We start from the raw sequence: 18097 nt of genomic DNA, 5'->3' as shown, positions 1-18097 counted from the left end.
ACAAAATGTTCAAACAACAAAAAATATATATATTTTTATATGCATGTCTATATATATTCGTTATAATGTTGTGTCTATGTTGGTTGTATGGATTGTGAGTTTTGTTTATCGTTCGTTTGTCGTTTACTTAATTAAACATTGTTTGTTTGTTGTTTTGTTGTCTGTTGATTTGACTTTGATTTATTAATATTAATTTGTTTGTTATGTAAGTTACATGAAGTTTTAGCTCTTTAGCGTTTCTTTGCGATTTTTGCTGGTGTTGTTCTTGTTATTATTATTATTATTGGTAATTGGTAAAAATTGTTTTACGATTGTTTGCTAATTTTGGTTAGTTTTTTTTGTTTACTCATTTTTCTTATTTTTTTGTTATAATTTTTTCCATTTTTTGCGAATTTATTGCGGTTGCTAAGAGTAGAATTGCTATTTATTCTTGGCTTACTCGATCAGTTTCGTCATTAATCATAGGCGTATATTTATTTTATTCACTTTTGTGTATATATAGATTTCTTTTATTTCTCGTCAGTTATGATGTAAGTTCTTTAATGCCTAACTCTTGCTTTGTATAAATTCTCCATTTTATATATTATATTTTAATCGTAATTTAAACAATTCTTTGTCTTTATGGGCGTTTTAAAATGCATATCAAAGTTCTTAATTAGTTTTAGAGCAGCATTTAAGTAAGTTACAACTCGATCATATATAATATATATATATATATACTTTTTTTTATTAACTTTTTTTTTTTTACCTTTTGAGGAGAGTTACAAATATATGGTTTTGTTTATTTTGTCGTTTTAGTGTAAATCTTTGACTGCTTACGATATTAGTGCTAAAAATTAATTGTTAGGTTTATCTTTAGCTTTATATGTATATATAAATATATATATTTATATATATATTTGTTTAAAAGTAATCATTACTTTAACTGTTACTTGTTACTGTTACTGTTCTATTTTTTTTTTGCGTTAACTCTGGTTTTTAGGCTTTTCTGTTCTGTCAAGTCGTGGGGGGGAATTAGTAGGAAAAATGAGTGAAATAGTTAGAAATGAGGGTTTTTTGCAAAAAATCTTCATAAAAAGGCAGCCATTCCGGGTTTCACTTCCGGTAACTGGCGGACATTTTGTTTTTATGTACAATGTGCACTTCCGGTCGAATTCGAAAAAATATTTATTCGAAAAACGCAGTTTCAGGAAAACGCCAAACAGAAAACTCGGTAAAGGTTTTTTCGCTTTATTTTCAAATTAATTTACAAGTTTCTCGCGTATTCTCAGCATTCTTTCAAGATACAAAAAATAAAAAAAAACTTATCATCGTTCAGGAGATAAAAATTGTTAAAAAAAAAAAAATAAAATTACTATTATTTTCTTTGTAAGGAAAAGGAAAGAAAAGCGTTTTTCCGCTTACGTACAATTCTGTGTGGGATGCAAAGAAAAATCGAAACAAACGAAACAACAACAATTATAATTTATACAAATTTTTTTTTTGTGTATTTTGTGTATTTTTTGTGGTTTTTTATATTTGTTTCTTAATATTTTTGTTTTTTTTGTCCATAACTTTTAGCGTCTTATACAAAGGGTGTTTGTTGGTTGTTTTTTTTTGTGGTTATCTACAAAAGAATTCAGATTTCTGTGCAGTGTATTAATGGAGGAGGGTGCTGGGTGCTTTGGTGCTGGCTGGCTGGCTGGGTTTCTTCGAAGGATATATATATAGGAGATATATGTATAGTAACAAAATATTGAAAAGTATTCAAAGGGAAAAGTTTGAAAATTAATGGTTGGATTGGATTTTTTGCGACTTGGACTTGGATCTCTTTCTATATAGCTTTCTATATCATTAATTCAACGATTTTTTTTAATTCTCCATTGGCTTTCTCTTTCACTTTTTCGCTATTTTTACGTACGTAGTTGGTGTTTTGCTTGCCTTTGTTGTTGTTGTTTATTTCTTTCAGTGTAATAGTTTTGTTATTGTATATATAGTATATATATATATAAATATATATATATAGGTATATATATTATAAACTGTATAAATTGCCTGCCTGCGCTACGCTGAACGTTTCGTCAAAAAAGGGATGGTTTTTTTTAAGTTTTCGATTTTTGCTTTCTTTTTCGAGTTTTTCTTTTTGTTTGTTTTTTTTTTTTTTACTTTTTTTGTTGTTTTTTTTTTTTGTTTGTTTTACTATTTATGACTTAATGGTAGAACTTTTTGTTGTTTTTGTTTATATATGCATTTTACTTAATTAACAAATAGCAGCGTGCATAGAGCTGCTATGCTCACGGTTCTCAGTACATAGGCATCTATATGCATACAGATATATTATGTTCCGATACTCATATGCATATATATATAGTCATATATACTTGGGCCATGTTCAAGAGACTAAAGGTTTATCGCTGCTTAGAGACTAACATATATAGACTTTTTCCCATTTTGTCGATGTTGCTGCTTGCTGCATAGAATAAGAAAGGGGATTTTGCTTGTTGCATGTTGCATGTTGCATGTTGCATGTGGCTTGGCTGGGCTGGGCTTCTGCATCTGTTAAGTGGTATTATTTTTAATGTTTACTTTACTGACTCGCTGACTCAAACACTGGACACTGGACACTGAGAAGACACAGAGGCAGGCCAGCCTGTTGTTCCATCATCTATTATCGTTATCGTTCTGTGTAATGTATTACATATATCTCTGTCGTATATAATATGTATATGTAGCGTAGTGTTTGTATTAATTAATGTATGTGTTTATATATGCATGCTGTTGATGCTTCCATCTGTTTATCCTTCTCGACTCATTTTCCTCCTCCTCCTTTTTATTTGCTCTTCTCTTCCTTTTCTTACTCCTTTACTCCTCTCTTCTTCTCTTTCTTTTTTACTCATCCCACTGTATCGTTCTCTTTCTCTGCTGACTCCAAGACCAAAATATCATATCAGGCATATTAATATTGCGGACTCCACCTCTCCCTAGTTATCGCCATTGTGATTGACGTTCTGCTGCAGCTCCTTCAACTTCTCCTCCCGGGGCTTGGCGTTCCCGAAGATGGAGGCCGACTGCTTCGTCTCGGCCACCGCATTAATGGGCGCAGCAATGGTTCGCGGCTTCAGCTGCAGGCGTGGCCGTTCCGTGTCATCTATAATTCGTAGAAAAATATATTACAAAATATTCCACTCGTTGGCCATCAAATGGAAACTTACCAATGGCACCCATGGAGGAGCCACCGCCGCCACCACCTCCAATACCGCCGGCACCACCGCCGCCGATACCACCGCTGGGTCGTTCGCTCTGCTGGTTGGGATTGTAGTGGGTGCGCTCGCGGTCGCGGTGCCTGCTGAAGTTGTTGTAGCGGTCACCGTCCCTCGACTGGTTGCCATAGCTGCCCTCCCGCTGGCCTCGATCACCGCGATCCTGGTTGCGATCGAACCGATCGTCGTTGTTGAAGTTTCCATACCGACCACGGTTCGCCGGCCGATCTGCAACGATATTGGGATTACAATTGGATCTATCTGGGAGGGGGGTGGGTGTCCCATCGTCTCTGCATGCTGGACTAAATGCAGAATCAAAGATACAAAGCGTGCGGGTGGGAGGAGTCGTTCAAAGTCTATCGGAGCGAGAGAGAGTGTGTGCTTGGACTACTTGAACTCAGGCTAGGATTTGGGTTTCGAGGATCTAGGATCGAGGATCTGGTAAAGTAATCGCCAAATAAGCCAAAATGAAGGATAGTCTTTAGAGATAATATCAAGAGACTGCAGGAACTACCCATATTCCGCTACTTAATATCATCAACTAACAGAATAAAACTTAAAATAATCATAAAAGTTCTTCCAAAATCTTAAAAATATCATCGAAAATCGGCACAAATGAAAGCAAAGCATAACCAACTCATGAAAAAGGATACGACAGGAGATTAGAAACAGAAAGCTGAAGGATACAAAGGAATCGAGATTGCTCTCCTGATTTAGAATCAACTACTATTCTGGCAGCTCTACGAGGGATGCAGCTACGTGTTGTTGTTGTTGTTGTTGTTTTTGGTTTTGGTTTTGGTTTGGTTGGTTGGTTGGTTGGACGGCAGATAAAAATGCTTTACCATTGTATCCTCTATTCATGCCACCGCCGCCAGTGCCTGGACCGCCGCTGCCGCCGCCGCCGCGACTTCTATCATTGTGACCACCATAACTATCATTGTACGAACCTCTACTATCGCCGCGATTACCCGAACCGCCGCCGCCTTCGCGACCGCCCCCGCTGCTGCCGCCGCTGCTACCAGGTCCGCTTCGGCTATAGGACTGCGTTGCGCCGCCCTGGCGTGGCGGGCCGCGTTTCTGGAATCCGTCTCGGCCGCCGTCGCGACCCATGCCGCCGCCATTACCGCCTCCAATGCCGCCACCAGGGCTACAACAAAAATATCAAATAATATATTTTACTCTTAATGAATAGAATTCCAAGATTACCGATCATTTTTCCGACGATCGGCTATATCGATGCGGAGTGGAGCGGAGAGATCATCAAGCTTGATCCTTCCGTCACACTCGAGGGCCCGCTCCAGATTGTCCAGCGTCTCGAACTCCACATAACAGAAGCCCTTGAACTGATCCGTTTCACGATCCTTAACCAGCCTCACGTTCTTCACCTCAAAGTCTTGGAATATTTTGATGACATCGCCTTGGACCAGGCCCTGCGGCAGATTGCCGACGAAGGCGATGAAGGGCGGTTCCGTGGGCAACTGCTTCACATGCCGCTCTCCACCGAATCCGCTCCTGGAAGATGAAAATTTATGATAATGATTAGTATTTGTGGAAAGTTTGGGGGTGTAGGTTAAGTAACTGTTTCTAAAGCGTGTTTAGCCATGTTCGTTCTTCGATGGGCATGTTTGTTCTTGTTTGTGGGTGTTTTAAATACTGTTATTTGGTTATTTAAGAGCTTAGATGTCTATATACTGTCTTCAAATAATATATGTATAGACTAGGGTTTATGAGGAGTAACTGAAGTAACTCTGATTCTTAAGCTGTTTGCAGGCTTATTTTTGATTGGACATGTTTATTTGTTTTGTAAGACTGTTATCTTCCCGTTATCTCGTTAAATTTCCGTTAACTATAAAGAATAACTGAAGAAACTCTGTTTCTTAAGCTTTACGCTTGAACTTGCTTGACTGGACATGATTATTCTTGTTAATTTAAGCTCCAAAGAGCGTGTTACGCTTATTTTAGACATAGGCTAGTATTCTATTAATATTCTGGAGCCTGTAGCTCTATATACTTCAAAAAAATAATAAATATATTAGTATTTATAAAGAATAACTCTTTTTTGTAAGCCCAATCATGATTGGACATGTTTTTTCAGATGCTCTTATGCTCTTAAGACCGTTATTTAGTTATTGTTTGAGCCTCTAACTCTGTATACTATATAAAAATAATATAAAGGTTACTACTTATGAAGAGTAACTAAAGTAACTCTGTTTCTAAAGCTTTAGACTTGCACTTTCTTGATTGAACATGTTTTTTCATGCTTTTTTATGCCCTGAAGACTGTTATTTGCTTATTTGAGACTGAGATTAGTTAGATCCAGTTAGATCTCTTTATAATAAACAAAAATAATAAATAGATTAATATTATTATAGAATAACTCTCTTTATAAAGCTATTTGTTGATTGTACATAGCTATTATAATGTATTTATGCTCTTAAAAGCCTTAAGTGATTATTCAAGAACCTATATCTCTGTATTCCAGACCAAAATAGTAAATACCTTGTAGTTTATGAAGAATACAACCCTTTCTAAAGCACTTTCTTGAATTAACTCGTACCTTAATGACTCTTTATACTCTCAAGACTGATTTTTGTTTATTTAAGAAGGAAATGAATATAATCTAGTACCTGTATCCCCATATACTACATCAGAACAACCTATAGATTACTATGAATCAAGAATAACTCAATCAAATCTGTTTCTGAAGCTTCACGACCGTTTATTGATGATTATTTAAACAATCACGACTGTTTTTCGAGTTTATTTGGTTACTTGAGACGATCTGCAGAGCTCGGCATAAATCTTGAATCAGTAACCTATATCTTGAATGGCTTTCATACCCTACTTTCAGTATTACTTTGTTTATCAACAAACTCATTATGGGTTCATCATCGTTGTTGATAAACAAAGCATTATTATTTATATTTTTTACCAGCCTCTAGAGGTCTATTGGTTGAAAAACTTAGAGGCCTGGTCTATTCTAGCTTTGGGTATTATTGATAGATCCTTTGGATGGATCATGTCGTGGCATGTCCTTCTATGACAGCTCTCATTTAAAAGTTGGAATACTATTTGAAAGAACACCTCGGTGATTAAATATTCAGCCGCCAGACTATTGTTTATTTTTAGTTGTTCCTGGTAGCCGGTGGTTTTGGTTCCCACGAACTGTTGGAGGAACATGTGGCATGTGTGGCGCGTTGCAAGCACCAGAAAGAACAACAACAACAACAACTACGTATAAGCACTGTGAGCACCGGTAACTGGACAGGTGTATGAAGGCGTTGGAAAAGCGCGCGCTTTTGGACAAAAACTGCATCATTGTTGGAATCATATTTCGCGATGGGGTGGGAGGTGTGGCGGCGCATTTGGAGGAGGCGCGGCTCCTCTGCCGGCGCTTGGGGCGCGTTGCCCGGCAGTGGCGGCGCCGCATCTGCCGGCTGCGACGCAGGCGTTGGCTGCAGCAGCAGATTTTCGGAAAAGCGCAAAATAAGACAAAAAAAAAACGAAAAATAATAAAACACACGGTGGAAAGGAAAAAGAATGTGGAAAAAAAAAAACACGCACACCAGCACACACACACACACCAAGCACACCACACACACTCACACACACACAGCCATACATAGAAAGGCGGCGACCAACGACCGAGACACGTACACACGCCTCTGCGTTGGTGTGTGTGTTTTTGTCGGGGCGAGTGCGCGCGTGTGTTGTGTATATGTGTATGTGTGTGTGTGTGTAGTGTGTGCGCGTGAGTGTGTTTGTGGGATGGTGTTGCCTTTTTGCCCAAACCCCAAACCGCGTGCATTATTTCCGATTTGGGATAACGACGGGAATTGCACTTGCATAAACACTCGCGCCCCACCACTACCACTTTCACTGGCATCCTTTAGCTGCGGCGACGATCGGACGGCGGCAATTACCGAAAATAATTGATAATATTTACCTAGCGTGTTCATAACCACCTCTTCCAGCCATGTTTTTTTTTTCAAATGAGCGAATTCGCTGCAATCCGCAGACTGACTGCTCGTCGGTTTTCGCCGCGGCCACCAGTGTGTCCACACCAACCAATTAGCGATGATATTTTTTTTAACACAATGCAAGCAACAAATATAACCGAAAACGATCGAGACTCGGTTATGATCGTTATCGTATTTTAATTAAACATTTTTCTAAAAAATTATGAAATTAAATTACAATTGTGAAGTTGCCGGTATTCCAGAGGACCAAACAGCACTGGCCAATTCGCCGTGCTATCCACGTTACAGCTCGGTAGTGCTGTCGACATTTTATTAAAGGATTAAAGTGGTTGAATTGATTCATTAAAGAAAATGTATTAGAGTAAGCATATAATTTTCATATTTCGCAGAAATAATGAATGATTACGGTAGTGTTGGTAAACATAGATCTATTCGAATTCGCCGCTCACAACAGACAATTCGCGTTAGTGCTGACAAAAAACGATATTTTCTACTATCGATGTTTCGATGCTTTAAAGGATAACGACAAATCGCATTTCATTGGCAATTTTCTTAAAAAATAAGAAAATTGAGTGAAACGTAAGAAATATTAGTTAATGAGATCAAATTAATAAAAATAACACTCCTGTTTTGGAACAGAAAAATCTATCAAAACATCGATAGTTCTAAACAAAAATCTTTTAAAATTTTCCAACACCGATAGTGCTCTGATGTTTTGCCAGCACTAATACACATAACACTTACAACACTGCCCGGCGGCACCGCTCTTCTTCTTACGCCCTTTTGGCAGAAATTGTACACGTTTTTTCCCGGATCACCGAGTGCATTTTGAATTTCTGTGTGTAAATATTCCACCATGGCACTAACGTCGCGCTTTTACTTCGAGCGATATCCCGAGATCGAGGATGTCGTTATGGTAAATGTACTTTCCATTGCCGAAATGGGCGCTTACGTCCATCTGCTGGAGTACAACAACATCGAGGGCATGATCCTGCTCTCTGAGCTGTCACGACGTCGCATCCGTTCCATAAACAAGCTGATCCGAGTTGGCAAAACCGAACCCGTCGTCGTCATTCGTGTGGACAAGGAGAAGGGCTACATTGATCTGTCCAAGCGTCGTGTCTCCCCCGAGGATGTGGAAAAGTGTACCGAGCGATTCGCCAAGGCGAAAGCCATCAATTCCCTGCTCCGGCATGTGGCCGACATTCTCGGCTACGATGGCAACGAAAAGCTGGAAGAGCTATACCAGAAAACCGCTTGGTACTTTGAAAAGAAGTACAACAGCAAAACGGTGGCTTACGACATCTTCAAGCAGTCCGTGACGGATCCCTCGGTCTTCGATGAATGCAATCTGGACGCGGAAACCAAGGAGGTGCTGCTGAGCAACATCAAGCGCAAGCTGGTCTCGCCAACGGTCAAAATCCGGGCTGACATCGAGTGCTCCTGCTACGGTTATGAGGGCATTGACGCCGTCAAGGCATCCCTCACCAAGGGCCTGGAGTTGAGCACCGAGGAGCTGCCCATCCGGATCAATCTGATAGCACCGCCACTGTAAGTTTTTGTGTTTTTGAAGCAGAGCCTTCCTAGAATAGTAATACATTGTTAATCCTTTCCAGCTATGTTATGACCACGTCCACGACCAAGAAGACAGACGGCCTGAAAGCCCTCGAGGTGGCCATCGAGAACATACGGGCCGAGATCGTGAGGTACGAGGGCGAATTCAAGGTGATAATGGCACCCAAGCTGGTCACCGCCATCGACGAGGCCGATCTGGCCAGGCGGCTGGAGCGGGCCGAGGCCGAGAACGCCCAGGTGGCCGGCGACGACGATGAGGAGGACGGCGCCGATCAGGAGGGCATGCAATTCGATCCCGAAAAGGAGTTCAATCATAAGAATTCGTCATCGACGGCCGCGAACAATGACGATGACGACGACGAGGACGAGGACGAGGACTAGTATAGTGATGGCACCGGAACAGAGAAACAGAGACGAGATCATGGGAATTATATATATTTTTTGCTCTGAAAATTATCTCCTAAAATTGCTGTTTCTTTATAAATTATACCATATTAAATATTTAAATTTAAAAGGTACGAAATTAATGCAGTTTGCTATTATTTTTTAATCTTTTTAATATTTTAAAAACAATACTCTCGGCCTTTTTTTTTTTTTTTGTTTTTTTTATTAATAAACCCAATTCATTTTCAACTTAATACTAGATCAAAGTTTTTGTATATTGTTTTTAAATGTGTGTTTGTGTATAAATTGCAATATATATATATATATATATATATATTTTATAATCAATAATATTTATAGTCAGGCAAAGTTTCCTTTTTTCTTTTTTTTGAATCCACTCTCCGTTCATAATACGATTACTGCGGACTTGGTATCCATCACCAGTGGCCAGTGTCCAGTTTCCAGTGTCCAGTGTCCAGCGTGTTGTATTTTATATGTTTATAATTCCATTTATTTATGCATTTCGGTTACTTTTCAACTTAATTTTACATTTTCTTTTTTTTTTTTTTTTACTTAAATATTTTCTAGAAAAAAACCAACCCTTGCTATGTGTTTCTTTTTTTTTTGTAAAAAATTGATCCGCTAGTGGAGAGAAATGCATCCTAATTTGAACTATTGTACAATCGATTAAAAAGTAATTGCACTAAATTATAAAAATTATTATTTTGTTTTTAAAAGTTCATTTAAGTTTTCTTTTTTTTTCAATTTTCCTGTTTTTTTTTTTCTGTTTTTTTTTGGTATTGCTCGGAGTATTTCGTTGGTCTGGGGATCATGGGTATCTCAATTCTATTCTATTGCCGTCTCCAGGGTATTCTTCTCCGAAATGCGGTCTGCTGCTCCCTCATCATCCAACGGTTGGACCTGGTTCAGCTGAACCCGCCACCACCACTGAGCAGCACCGAGCTGGCTAGCTGCTTGTTACCGTTGCAGACCCGCAGGGCGGTGAGCACCTGGCCGCGCTGGAAGCCCAGCTCCATGAGATCGGTTACGTCCTGTTCGGTGAATCGGTCAAACGGCTGTATGGTATTGGGTCCACCGCCAGCAGTAATAGCACTTCCGGCTGTGGTAGTGCCACTGCCACTGGCACCGCCCTCAGCGCCACCGCCGCCACCTTCCCGCTTGCTCTGCTCGATGGCATCTTCGATGGCCTGCTGCTCCATCGACTCCTCGGAGTTGCCGGTCAGGCGGGCGCTGGCCGGCAGCTCGCTCTCCGGCAGGAAGGGCGTCGTCGTGCCTGTGGTGCCGATGATCAGAAGGTTCCGTTGCAAGTCAATCAGACACTGAAGCGGAAGCATGCACCCACTAATTAAACAACCCAAAAGCATTGCTTTCCTCGGTGTCTCCACATGAGAGAAGAATCCTTACCTGATGCCTCTTCAGCATGTCCAGGCCCAGCAGCATGTCCATGGGCTGCTGCCCCAGCACCGTGAAGCTGGAGGTCAGATGATCGTTCTCGATCTGCAGCTGGACCATGTGGATCCGGCCCAGAATGGGCTGGGTGCCCACGCCCTTGGCCACACCGTTCCAGCGCGTGTCGATCAGCCGGTTGACGTGACACCGTTCGGCGCAGTCCTTGCTCATGATCGTCGTCTGGGCGCCCGAGTCCACAAAGGCCTTGACCGGTATTCCATTCACCTTGCAGTTGATATAACTGGAAAGAAAGGGTTAATCCTTTAGCGTACTGGACTCCCTAACAAAGGTGTTGACTCACAGCATAGTAACCGTGCCAAAGATCTCCGGATTGTACTCGATGGCGGCCGCCATGTTGTCCTGGATGTTCTTCTGCTTGATCTCCTCGGCAATAAGGCGTTGGGTCTCCTCGTCAAAGGGATCCGCGTTGAGCATTCGCATCCTCTGATCGTTGATGCGCTTTCGCTCCGATATGTGCTCGCGCAGCACCCGGGCGAACGTCTCCAGGTCGCCCGAGTCGATGGCCTCCGCCAGGCGTTTGTTATACTGCCGGAGCAGGGCCAGGGTCTCCGGGCTGGAGAGCAGCATCTGGCGCACTGTCGCCGGATCGTCGTCAAAGTTCACATTGAACTCGTCGGTCGGGGGGATGTCTGTGAGGTTCTCGAACTGTGGCGGTATTCCGGGTTGCACGCCCTGCTGTTGGGTGCTTCTCGTGGGCGGACTGGCGCCAGTACTCGTGCCGGGAACGACGATGCTGCTAAAGTCCAGATTCCTGATTGCCGACTGCTGGTTAGCGATATTGGGGGGCCCTAAAAATATCGGATATATATCGGAAATAAAGCTTATAGTGGGCCGATCCTTATTAGCAATTTATTCGAATACTAAAATTAATACAAAGTCCCAAGCTTCTATCTTTAAAAATACCAAAGATTTTCTATTGTTTAGATATATATGGCAGCTATAGGATATAGTTGGACGACCCTAATCGAAATCGTAGGAACAGCATTCGTAGGAAATCCCAACTTTCTAACTCTAAAAACACTAAAGTTATAGCATTTTCGATCAATCAGTTATATGGAAGTTATAGGATATATAGTCGACCGATCAGACGGACATGCTTATCGGGAGCTTTTCTAACTTTATAGACTATGTTATACCCGGTATTCATATACCCACACCCTTCTAGGATAATCTTCAAGGTAATGGGTTCTCAGGATGGGCTTTAGGATATTCCAAATCGGATAAATCTATATTTTATAGTCTTCGAGATCCACGCGATTAATATTTCAACACTTTAGTATCGAAATTGGTGTATAAATGGCTATATCTCCTCTAAAAATCGCCCGATTTGGCTGAATTTTGTTTTTCGGTTATAAATTAGCTATAGAAATATTTTGGCATCAAAATTTGTATCAAAAGCCCTTCACTCTACGAGTACCGGGTATAAAAATACAGTACTCGTGAATCTTCTTTCCAGACCTTAGACCTATTCTGAATAATTTTTGTTTTTAAGGAACAAAAAAAAAATAAAACTTTTTATTTATCAAGATTTATTTAATTAAGTAGAAGCTACATACTTGTAAGAAGATAATACCACAATAGATCATGTATATATATTTTTTAATTCCACATTCCACTTCGTTGCAAGAAATGTTTTCGAAAAAAATGTGTTTTGATTTGATTAGTTTAAAAAAAATACATAAATGGCCTTACGTTGAATATAAATTAGTTTTTGTTGAAATTTTTTCATTAAATTGTTGGAAAAATTAGTTATAGTTTTTTGAAAATAAGTTTCTTTGTTTATTACCTGGAGAATATATCCAAGAGGATTGTGTAAAAATTTTAGACCGATAAGTTAATCCATTTTCGAGAAATCGAGATCACCGACATTACAAACAGACTTTTTTTTTCTTTAAAAAACTCGTTTAAAGTTTCCCGGCTTTCCTTTGAGGCACTCTGATATGTATAGCCCCAAAAACATTTATCGGATTAGGTTGAAATTTTGAAAAGATTAGAATTAGTAGATTAGAATAAAATAAAATAATTGAAAAAATAAATAAAAAATAGCTTCAATAATAAAAAAAGAGGTTGAGAAACTTAAAAGCCTAAAAAGGGAGCTACTTAGCAATACACTATGATAATAATATAGTATTATCATAAGAATATTCTTCTATTAGGGTCTTTCTATTGTAAAAATATTCATTTCATATAATTAATTGATAATAGTTGGGTTTTAGGAACCTTAAAGTATAACCTTTTTACCTTAAACCCGTAAATGAAAAAAGGAGAAAGACGAAATAATAAAAAAATTAAATTTTTTGCAGAGGTTTTAAAATAAAAAAATTAATATTTAAAAATTTGGGCCCTTTTTTATATAAAATAATTTTAATAAAATTTATTATATTTTCCTTTGCTCATTTACCAGTTAAATGTATTTAATTAGGGATTCTTTTACCACTATTTTTTTGATTACTATTATTTTTAGGATTATTACTAAGAATTATTAAAAATTTCATCAAGATCAGCCGAGTAGTTTTCAAAAAAAGGGTTTTGAGAAAAAAACCTTTAAAGTTTTGAGTGCCAGGGGAGCCCACACTGAAGTCCGACTTCAAAATTATCTTCTAAAGTATTTCCCAGATCGATTTGAAATATTCCAGATGTTAAAGCATTTATTTAAAAAAATTTAAAAAAATATGTATATCTTTGTTTTCTTTTAGCCCCCTTACCATATATGTAGATATGTAGACCACTTCTGCAACGAGTGTTTATGAAATGAAATTGAAATTTTTGCAACGCCCACACACACCTGACTGCAGTCACCAGTCACCAGCAACCAGCAACCAGCCACCAGTCAGGGTAAACAGACAAAGATTTCCAAACATATGTATGCCATGACAAGGCCAACCACGCACTGCGATACGGCGGGGGTCAAAGAACGCCAAATACGCAAAATATTTCTGCGAAAGCGAACCAATCAGAGGAGCACCTGCTACTGCTTCTCCATAGACACTGCCTCCCATGTCCATGTCCACCTCCGCTGCAGTTGCGATAAGCCTTGCCGGTGGCCCCCGTGACCCAAAAAAAAATAACAAAAAAAATTAAAAACAAATTATAACAAAAAATAGCTGCGGGGAATCGGCAGTTGGTTTATTTTTAACACCAACTGCGCCGCAAAGATTGGCGATCTGCGCTTTTCCAAAAAAGAAATAAACGCTGGTGTTCATGTCATGGGAGAAGCCACAGCCATATAAGGTAAACAATGCAACGAACTGGGCAGAAGGGCAGGATTTCTCAAGCTTGGATGTGGAATCATACATTCCAGGAAGCTTAATCTTAAAACAAGCTATTAGTAAGCCCACAGAGTTGCTGGAAACTAGGGTTCTGAGAACGGAGATACAAGCTCTATTTCATCAGAATTCGTAAATCCTAAAACAGGAGTACTACAGGATCATAAGAATATCCTTTTAGGAATTCAAAATCTTCAAATTTGTACATTATTTTACACACTATTATTTTAAGACTTAAACTACGCATTAAAAACTAAAAAAAAAAAACTTAAACTTAAACCCTTAAACTACTTCTTAAAGTCTAACCATTTAGGATGTCTCATCCAAGACATTACACCACCATTGCGAGAAGCTTCTATCATGGAGCCACCAACACCGTATGACCCACTTAGCGGTTGATGGCCCACCGTTTCCACCGTTCGCCTGCCCACATAGCTATGTATGTGAGCATTCAATGACCCCCCATCTCACCTGGCCTCTGGGCTATCCTTCGGCGCTCCAACAGGATAAAGTCACCGTCACCGACGCCGCACTGTTGCAGCGAATGCTTGTCGTTGGTCAGCTCCCGATTGTTGAATAGAACCACCAGTTGGGTCACATCGGCGCCAATCTCCATGGCGCAGAGGACCTTGAGGTTCTCCAGCTCAAGATCCTGGGGCACATCCAGGCAGAAGACCTTATCATCGCTGGTCACTGTGATTTTCATACTGCTCTCTCTCTCTCTCTCTCCTGCTACTCCTACTCCTAGGCGCTACGATGCGCTGGATGGATACAGTTGTGAGATATTTTCCCGTTTCACTGACTCTGAAGAGGATGTGGGGGCAGTGCGCTCGATGGGCTGGATGCTTTATATCTGGCGATCGGGATGTTGCTCTGGAAGTGCGTTGGAGGTTCTTTTTTTTTACTTCTTTGCTTTGTTTTTGACAACGCCGCCTACACGGCACGGTTGCATTCGGTTATTAATCGGCTGGCCACCATGCGATAGTCCGTACACCAAGCGATAGTTCATCCGCAGTTCGCCCTAGTGCAGATTCCCTGGGTCATCTGAAGATTTAACTAAGAATTTTGAACAGGCCTAAAAATAATTTTCAATAATTTGGCATTTCAAACAAAGTTTTTATTAAAATATTTCTTAATTGGCAATGTCAAATTATTATGTAAATTATAAAATTTTATTCAATCAATTTAATTATTCTTTAAATATTTATTAAAATATAAATAAAACTTTGTATAATTATTAACAAAACAAAAGCCATTTATTTAATTAAGTAGTTCTTGCAGATGGCAGCCGATATATATCGATAGGTCACTGAAGTGCCATCACCAAGTCTCTGAAAATTTCTTGTATTTACCTTATTCGATTGGGTCAACTGACAAGAGTAGGACGGCGCTGGAGCTTTATTGCCGTGTCCGTCATCGTATCGCGTCTCATACAACCACTCGAGCCGAGCAGGAAGCCAGCCAGACATCCTTGCCAGCGTCATGTCCACGCAGCAGGCCGAGACCGAGGAAGCGGTGGCGCCCAAGTCCAAGCGACCTTCAGGTTGGAAACCCACACTCCCTTTGCACATACCCACACGCACACACAAAGCAGAGTGATAAGCCCTGAATGACTAATGTCCATTTCGTATATTGGTTTTACGATTTTACGGGCTAATCGATATTTTCGGGGCCACACCATCCTGTCGCAGAGAACAGTGTGTGGCCGCCACACCTGCTGCTTCACAAGTCATGAGGTCATTTGGCTAACCTTGGTATCCTATTTACCTTTGGCAGATTCGGCTTTTAAGCAGCAGCGCTTGCCCGCCTGGCAGCCCGTCCTCACCGCGCGCACTGTCCTGCCCACCTTCTTTGTGATCGGAGTGCTCTTCATACCGATCGGAGTGGTTCTCCTCCACCTGTCCAACACCGCCAACGAGAAGATCATCGACTACACCAACTGCAAGCCCGCCAACTCCTCCACCAGCTGTGCCGTCTATCTGGAGAACAATCCTGGCGGAAAGTGCACCTGCACCCAGAACTTCACCCTCGAGAAGGACTACATTGTGAGTAATGCCGCCTCTCCGTGCTGGTCATTCATATTTAATCGAATATTTCGCCACAGGGCAATGTGTACATGTACTACGGCCTGACCAACTACTACCAGAATCATCGGCGCTATGTGAAGTCGCGGGACGACGAGCAGCTGCTCGGCCACCTCTCGCAGACGCCCAGCTCGGACTGTTCTCCCTTCGCCTACAATCCGGAAAATCAGAGGCCAATTGCGCCCTGCGGTGCCATCGCCAACTCGCTGTTCAATGGTATGGCCTCTGGATAGATGTGAATCCCATGAAACTAACCTAATCTATGCCTTGTAGACACTCTGACCCTCAGCCAGGGCGGCGTGCCAATAAAACTGTTGAAGACTGGCATCGCATGGCCTTCGGATAAGCGCGTCAAGTTCCGCAACCCGGAGGGTAATCTCAGTCTGGCACTGAAGGACTTTGACAAGCCGCTGTTCTGGCAGAAGCCCCTCGACGAGCTCGATCTGGAAGATCCAGACAACAATGGCTTCCAGAACGAGGATCTGATTGTGTGGATGCGCACCGCGGCACTGCCCAGCTTCCGGAAGCTCTATCGCCGACTGAACCAGACGGATGAGAAGTATTCCAAGGGTCTCAAGGCCGGCGAATATACTCTCACCATTGATTATTGTATGTAGTGGCCGGCACTGGCCAGGAAACAAGGACATCAGTTAAGATTTTGTATATTTTTCAGACTATCCGGTGGTCTCGTTTGACGGCACGAAACGCATGATTCTCTCCACCACTTCTGTGCTGGGTGGAAAGAATCCCTTCCTGGGCATTGCCTACATAGTGGTGGGTGCGATATGCATCACCCTGGGCCTGGCCCTCCTGTTCATCCACATGCGATGCAGCCGCAGGTAAGTGGCGAGAGTTCCTAGGCATTCCTCGCCCTCGCCCATCCCATCCTCATGCTTCACCTCCTCATCCAAAACCTTCTCCATCCGCAGCATTGAGGTTGGATAGTCGCGGTAATCCATCCACTTCATCATCCATCAAACCTCCTCATGGCCCGGTGCGCGATAAGTATTCAAAATTGAAACCAAAGAAAAAAACTTGAAGTGTAGCGATTAGGAACTTATCGGGCACACTGGCCAACAGAAATGATTGACACCCGCCCATGTTGGGCAAAGTCTAATCTAAGGTACTCTTTCCGTTTCCACAGCAGCAACATGGAGATGATCAACGTGAACCCGCACACGCAGTACTCCTAGGCCCTGGCGTACTCCCGGATGCCTACACACTTAGCTTTAGTAGATACATCTGTTTAAGCCTCCTCTTCTTTTCCAGCATAAAGTAGTTACTATTGACCAACTCCCAGCACTGTATTATGTTCTCCTCTGTTCTCTCCGCTCTGTGTGCATGTGGCCAGTGCCTATCCCGGAAGTGGCTGTGCCTTTTGTTATTAATCTTCATGTACTTCGTGATTTTTTTTATGTTGATACCCGACTTTGGACACTATTAAAACTTATCCATATACACTGAGCAAAACTTTCTACCAAATGCAAAATATTTATTGTGCCTGTGACCTGATTTGTATATTGCCCAATTATCACGAAAAATAAACCCCGTTTAATGGCAAATATGCATTTTAATACGCGGGATCGCTTATCGCTAAAATGATTGTAAGAATTTACTAATTAAACCGATTAAGGTTAGTATATAGTCCGTAGAAATAAATGGCAGAACGGGCACTTGGCACTTGAACCCTGTATTCCGGGCAGTTCCTTTGATTTGTAAACTTTATGAAAGTTTTTTAATAAAATAAATCTTTTTACTTAATATAAGATTTTGTTTTTAAAAGGAAGAACTATTTTTCTTAAAAATTTTCAACATCTTTTTGAAATATAAAATGTTTTAATGTTAAAAACTCTAAATGTATTTAAATAAAACTAAAAGCTTTGGAAAATATTTAAATTGCTTTAAGGGTCTGGTCTTCTAGTCTAGTTTTTACTAATAATGTTATTTTATTATTTGATTTATGTTTAAGGTTTATATACAAAAACAGAAAGGAATTTTTACTTTGGAGCCGAAGTTAATATAGTCTTGCAGTGGCAGTATATGTATCTATATCTATATGTATATAGAAGATATCTGCT

At 40.7% G+C, this 18097-nt stretch overlaps 4 protein-coding genes across 6 annotated transcripts; 2 read left to right on the top strand and 2 right to left on the bottom strand.

Annotated features, from left to right (window-relative positions):
• Window positions 1–350: 350 nt before the first annotated feature.
• On the bottom strand, window positions 351–7280 carry eIF4H1 (eukaryotic translation initiation factor 4H1). 2 transcript variants are annotated; one of them, XM_017231460.3, is made up of 5 exons: window positions 7186–7280; window positions 4446–4751; window positions 4082–4386; window positions 3192–3467; window positions 351–3127 (listed from the first exon to the last, which is right to left on the bottom strand). In XM_017231460.3, the coding sequence occupies exons 1-5, from the start codon at window positions 7215–7217 to the stop codon at window positions 2961–2963; spliced, it is 1086 nt and encodes a 361-aa protein (XP_017086949.1). In that variant the 5' UTR covers window positions 7218–7280; the 3' UTR covers window positions 351–2960. The 2 variants fall into 2 exon arrangements, with proteins under 2 accessions (XP_017086949.1, XP_017086950.1); XM_017231461.3 differs by having other exon boundaries at window positions 4187–4386.
• Window positions 7281–7948: 668 nt separating this feature from the next.
• On the top strand, window positions 7949–9317 carry eIF2alpha (eukaryotic translation initiation factor 2 subunit alpha). The gene is made up of 2 exons (XM_017231462.3): window positions 7949–8770; window positions 8836–9317. The coding sequence occupies exons 1-2, from the start codon at window positions 8076–8078 to the stop codon at window positions 9173–9175; spliced, it is 1035 nt and encodes a 344-aa protein (XP_017086951.1). The 5' UTR covers window positions 7949–8075; the 3' UTR covers window positions 9176–9317.
• Window positions 9318–9647: 330 nt separating this feature from the next.
• rngo (DNA damage inducible 1 homolog rngo) lies at window positions 9648–15040 on the bottom strand. Its single transcript, XM_070281965.1, has 4 exons — window positions 14407–15040; window positions 10950–11457; window positions 10604–10889; window positions 9648–10518 (listed from the first exon to the last, which is right to left on the bottom strand). The coding sequence occupies exons 1-4, from the start codon at window positions 14639–14641 to the stop codon at window positions 10105–10107; spliced, it is 1443 nt and encodes a 480-aa protein (XP_070138066.1). The 5' UTR covers window positions 14642–15040; the 3' UTR covers window positions 9648–10104.
• Window positions 15041–15278: 238 nt separating this feature from the next.
• Window positions 15279–17909, top strand: Cdc50 (cell cycle control protein 50A). Of its 2 annotated transcripts, none has more exons than XM_017231465.3 (6): window positions 15279–15478; window positions 15712–15980; window positions 16040–16235; window positions 16293–16628; window positions 16693–16858; window positions 17164–17909. In XM_017231465.3, exons 1-6 carry the CDS (start codon window positions 15418–15420, stop codon window positions 17210–17212), a joined length of 1077 nt encoding a protein of 358 aa, XP_017086954.2. In that variant the 5' UTR covers window positions 15279–15417; the 3' UTR covers window positions 17213–17909. The 2 variants fall into 2 exon arrangements, with proteins under 2 accessions (XP_017086954.2, XP_017086955.2); XM_017231466.3 differs by having other exon boundaries at window positions 16949–17909.
• The last annotated feature ends 188 nt before the right edge of the window (window positions 17910–18097 follow it).

Source organism: Drosophila bipectinata, chromosome XL (assembly GCF_030179905.1).
Source record: "Drosophila bipectinata strain 14024-0381.07 chromosome XL, DbipHiC1v2, whole genome shotgun sequence".
NCBI classification, from domain to species: domain Eukaryota; kingdom Metazoa; phylum Arthropoda; class Insecta; order Diptera; family Drosophilidae; genus Drosophila; species Drosophila bipectinata.
Note: the sequence above shows the minus strand (reverse complement) of the source record. Positions and strands in the feature narration are given on the sequence as shown.

Excerpts from the sequence above, each read along its gene's own strand:
- eIF2alpha (XM_017231462.3), top strand. The coding sequence starts at position 8,076 with ATGGCACTAACGTCGCGCTTTTACTTCGAGCGATATCCCGAGATCGAG. Across the intron at positions 8,771-8,835 it reads AATCTGATAGCACCGCCACT|CTATGTTATGACCACGTCCA; the intron begins GTAAGTTTTTGT and ends AATCCTTTCCAG.
- eIF4H1 (XM_017231460.3), bottom strand. The coding sequence starts at position 7,217 with ATGGCTGGAAGAGGTGGTTATGAACACGCTAG. Across the intron at positions 4,752-7,185 it reads GGTGGTTATGAACACGCTAG|GAGCGGATTCGGTGGAGAGC; the intron begins GTAAATATTATC and ends TTCATCTTCCAG. Across the intron at positions 3,128-3,191 it reads CTCCTCCATGGGTGCCATTG|ATGACACGGAACGGCCACGC; the intron begins GTAAGTTTCCAT and ends TACGAATTATAG.
- rngo (XM_070281965.1), bottom strand. The coding sequence starts at position 14,641 with ATGAAAATCACAGTGACCAGCGATGATAAGGTCTTCTGCCTGGATGTG. Across the intron at positions 11,458-14,406 it reads AAGGATAGCCCAGAGGCCAG|GGCCCCCCAATATCGCTAAC; the intron begins GTGAGATGGGGG and ends CGATATTTTTAG. Across the intron at positions 10,519-10,603 it reads ACATGCTGAAGAGGCATCAG|TGTCTGATTGACTTGCAACG; the intron begins GTAAGGATTCTT and ends CTTCCGCTTCAG.
- Cdc50 (XM_017231465.3), top strand. The coding sequence starts at position 15,418 with ATGTCCACGCAGCAGGCCGAGACCGAGGAAGCGGTGGCGCCCAAGTCC. Across the intron at positions 16,236-16,292 it reads CGCCAACTCGCTGTTCAATG|ACACTCTGACCCTCAGCCAG; the intron begins GTATGGCCTCTG and ends TATGCCTTGTAG. Across the intron at positions 16,859-17,163 it reads CACATGCGATGCAGCCGCAG|CAGCAACATGGAGATGATCA; the intron begins GTAAGTGGCGAG and ends CCGTTTCCACAG.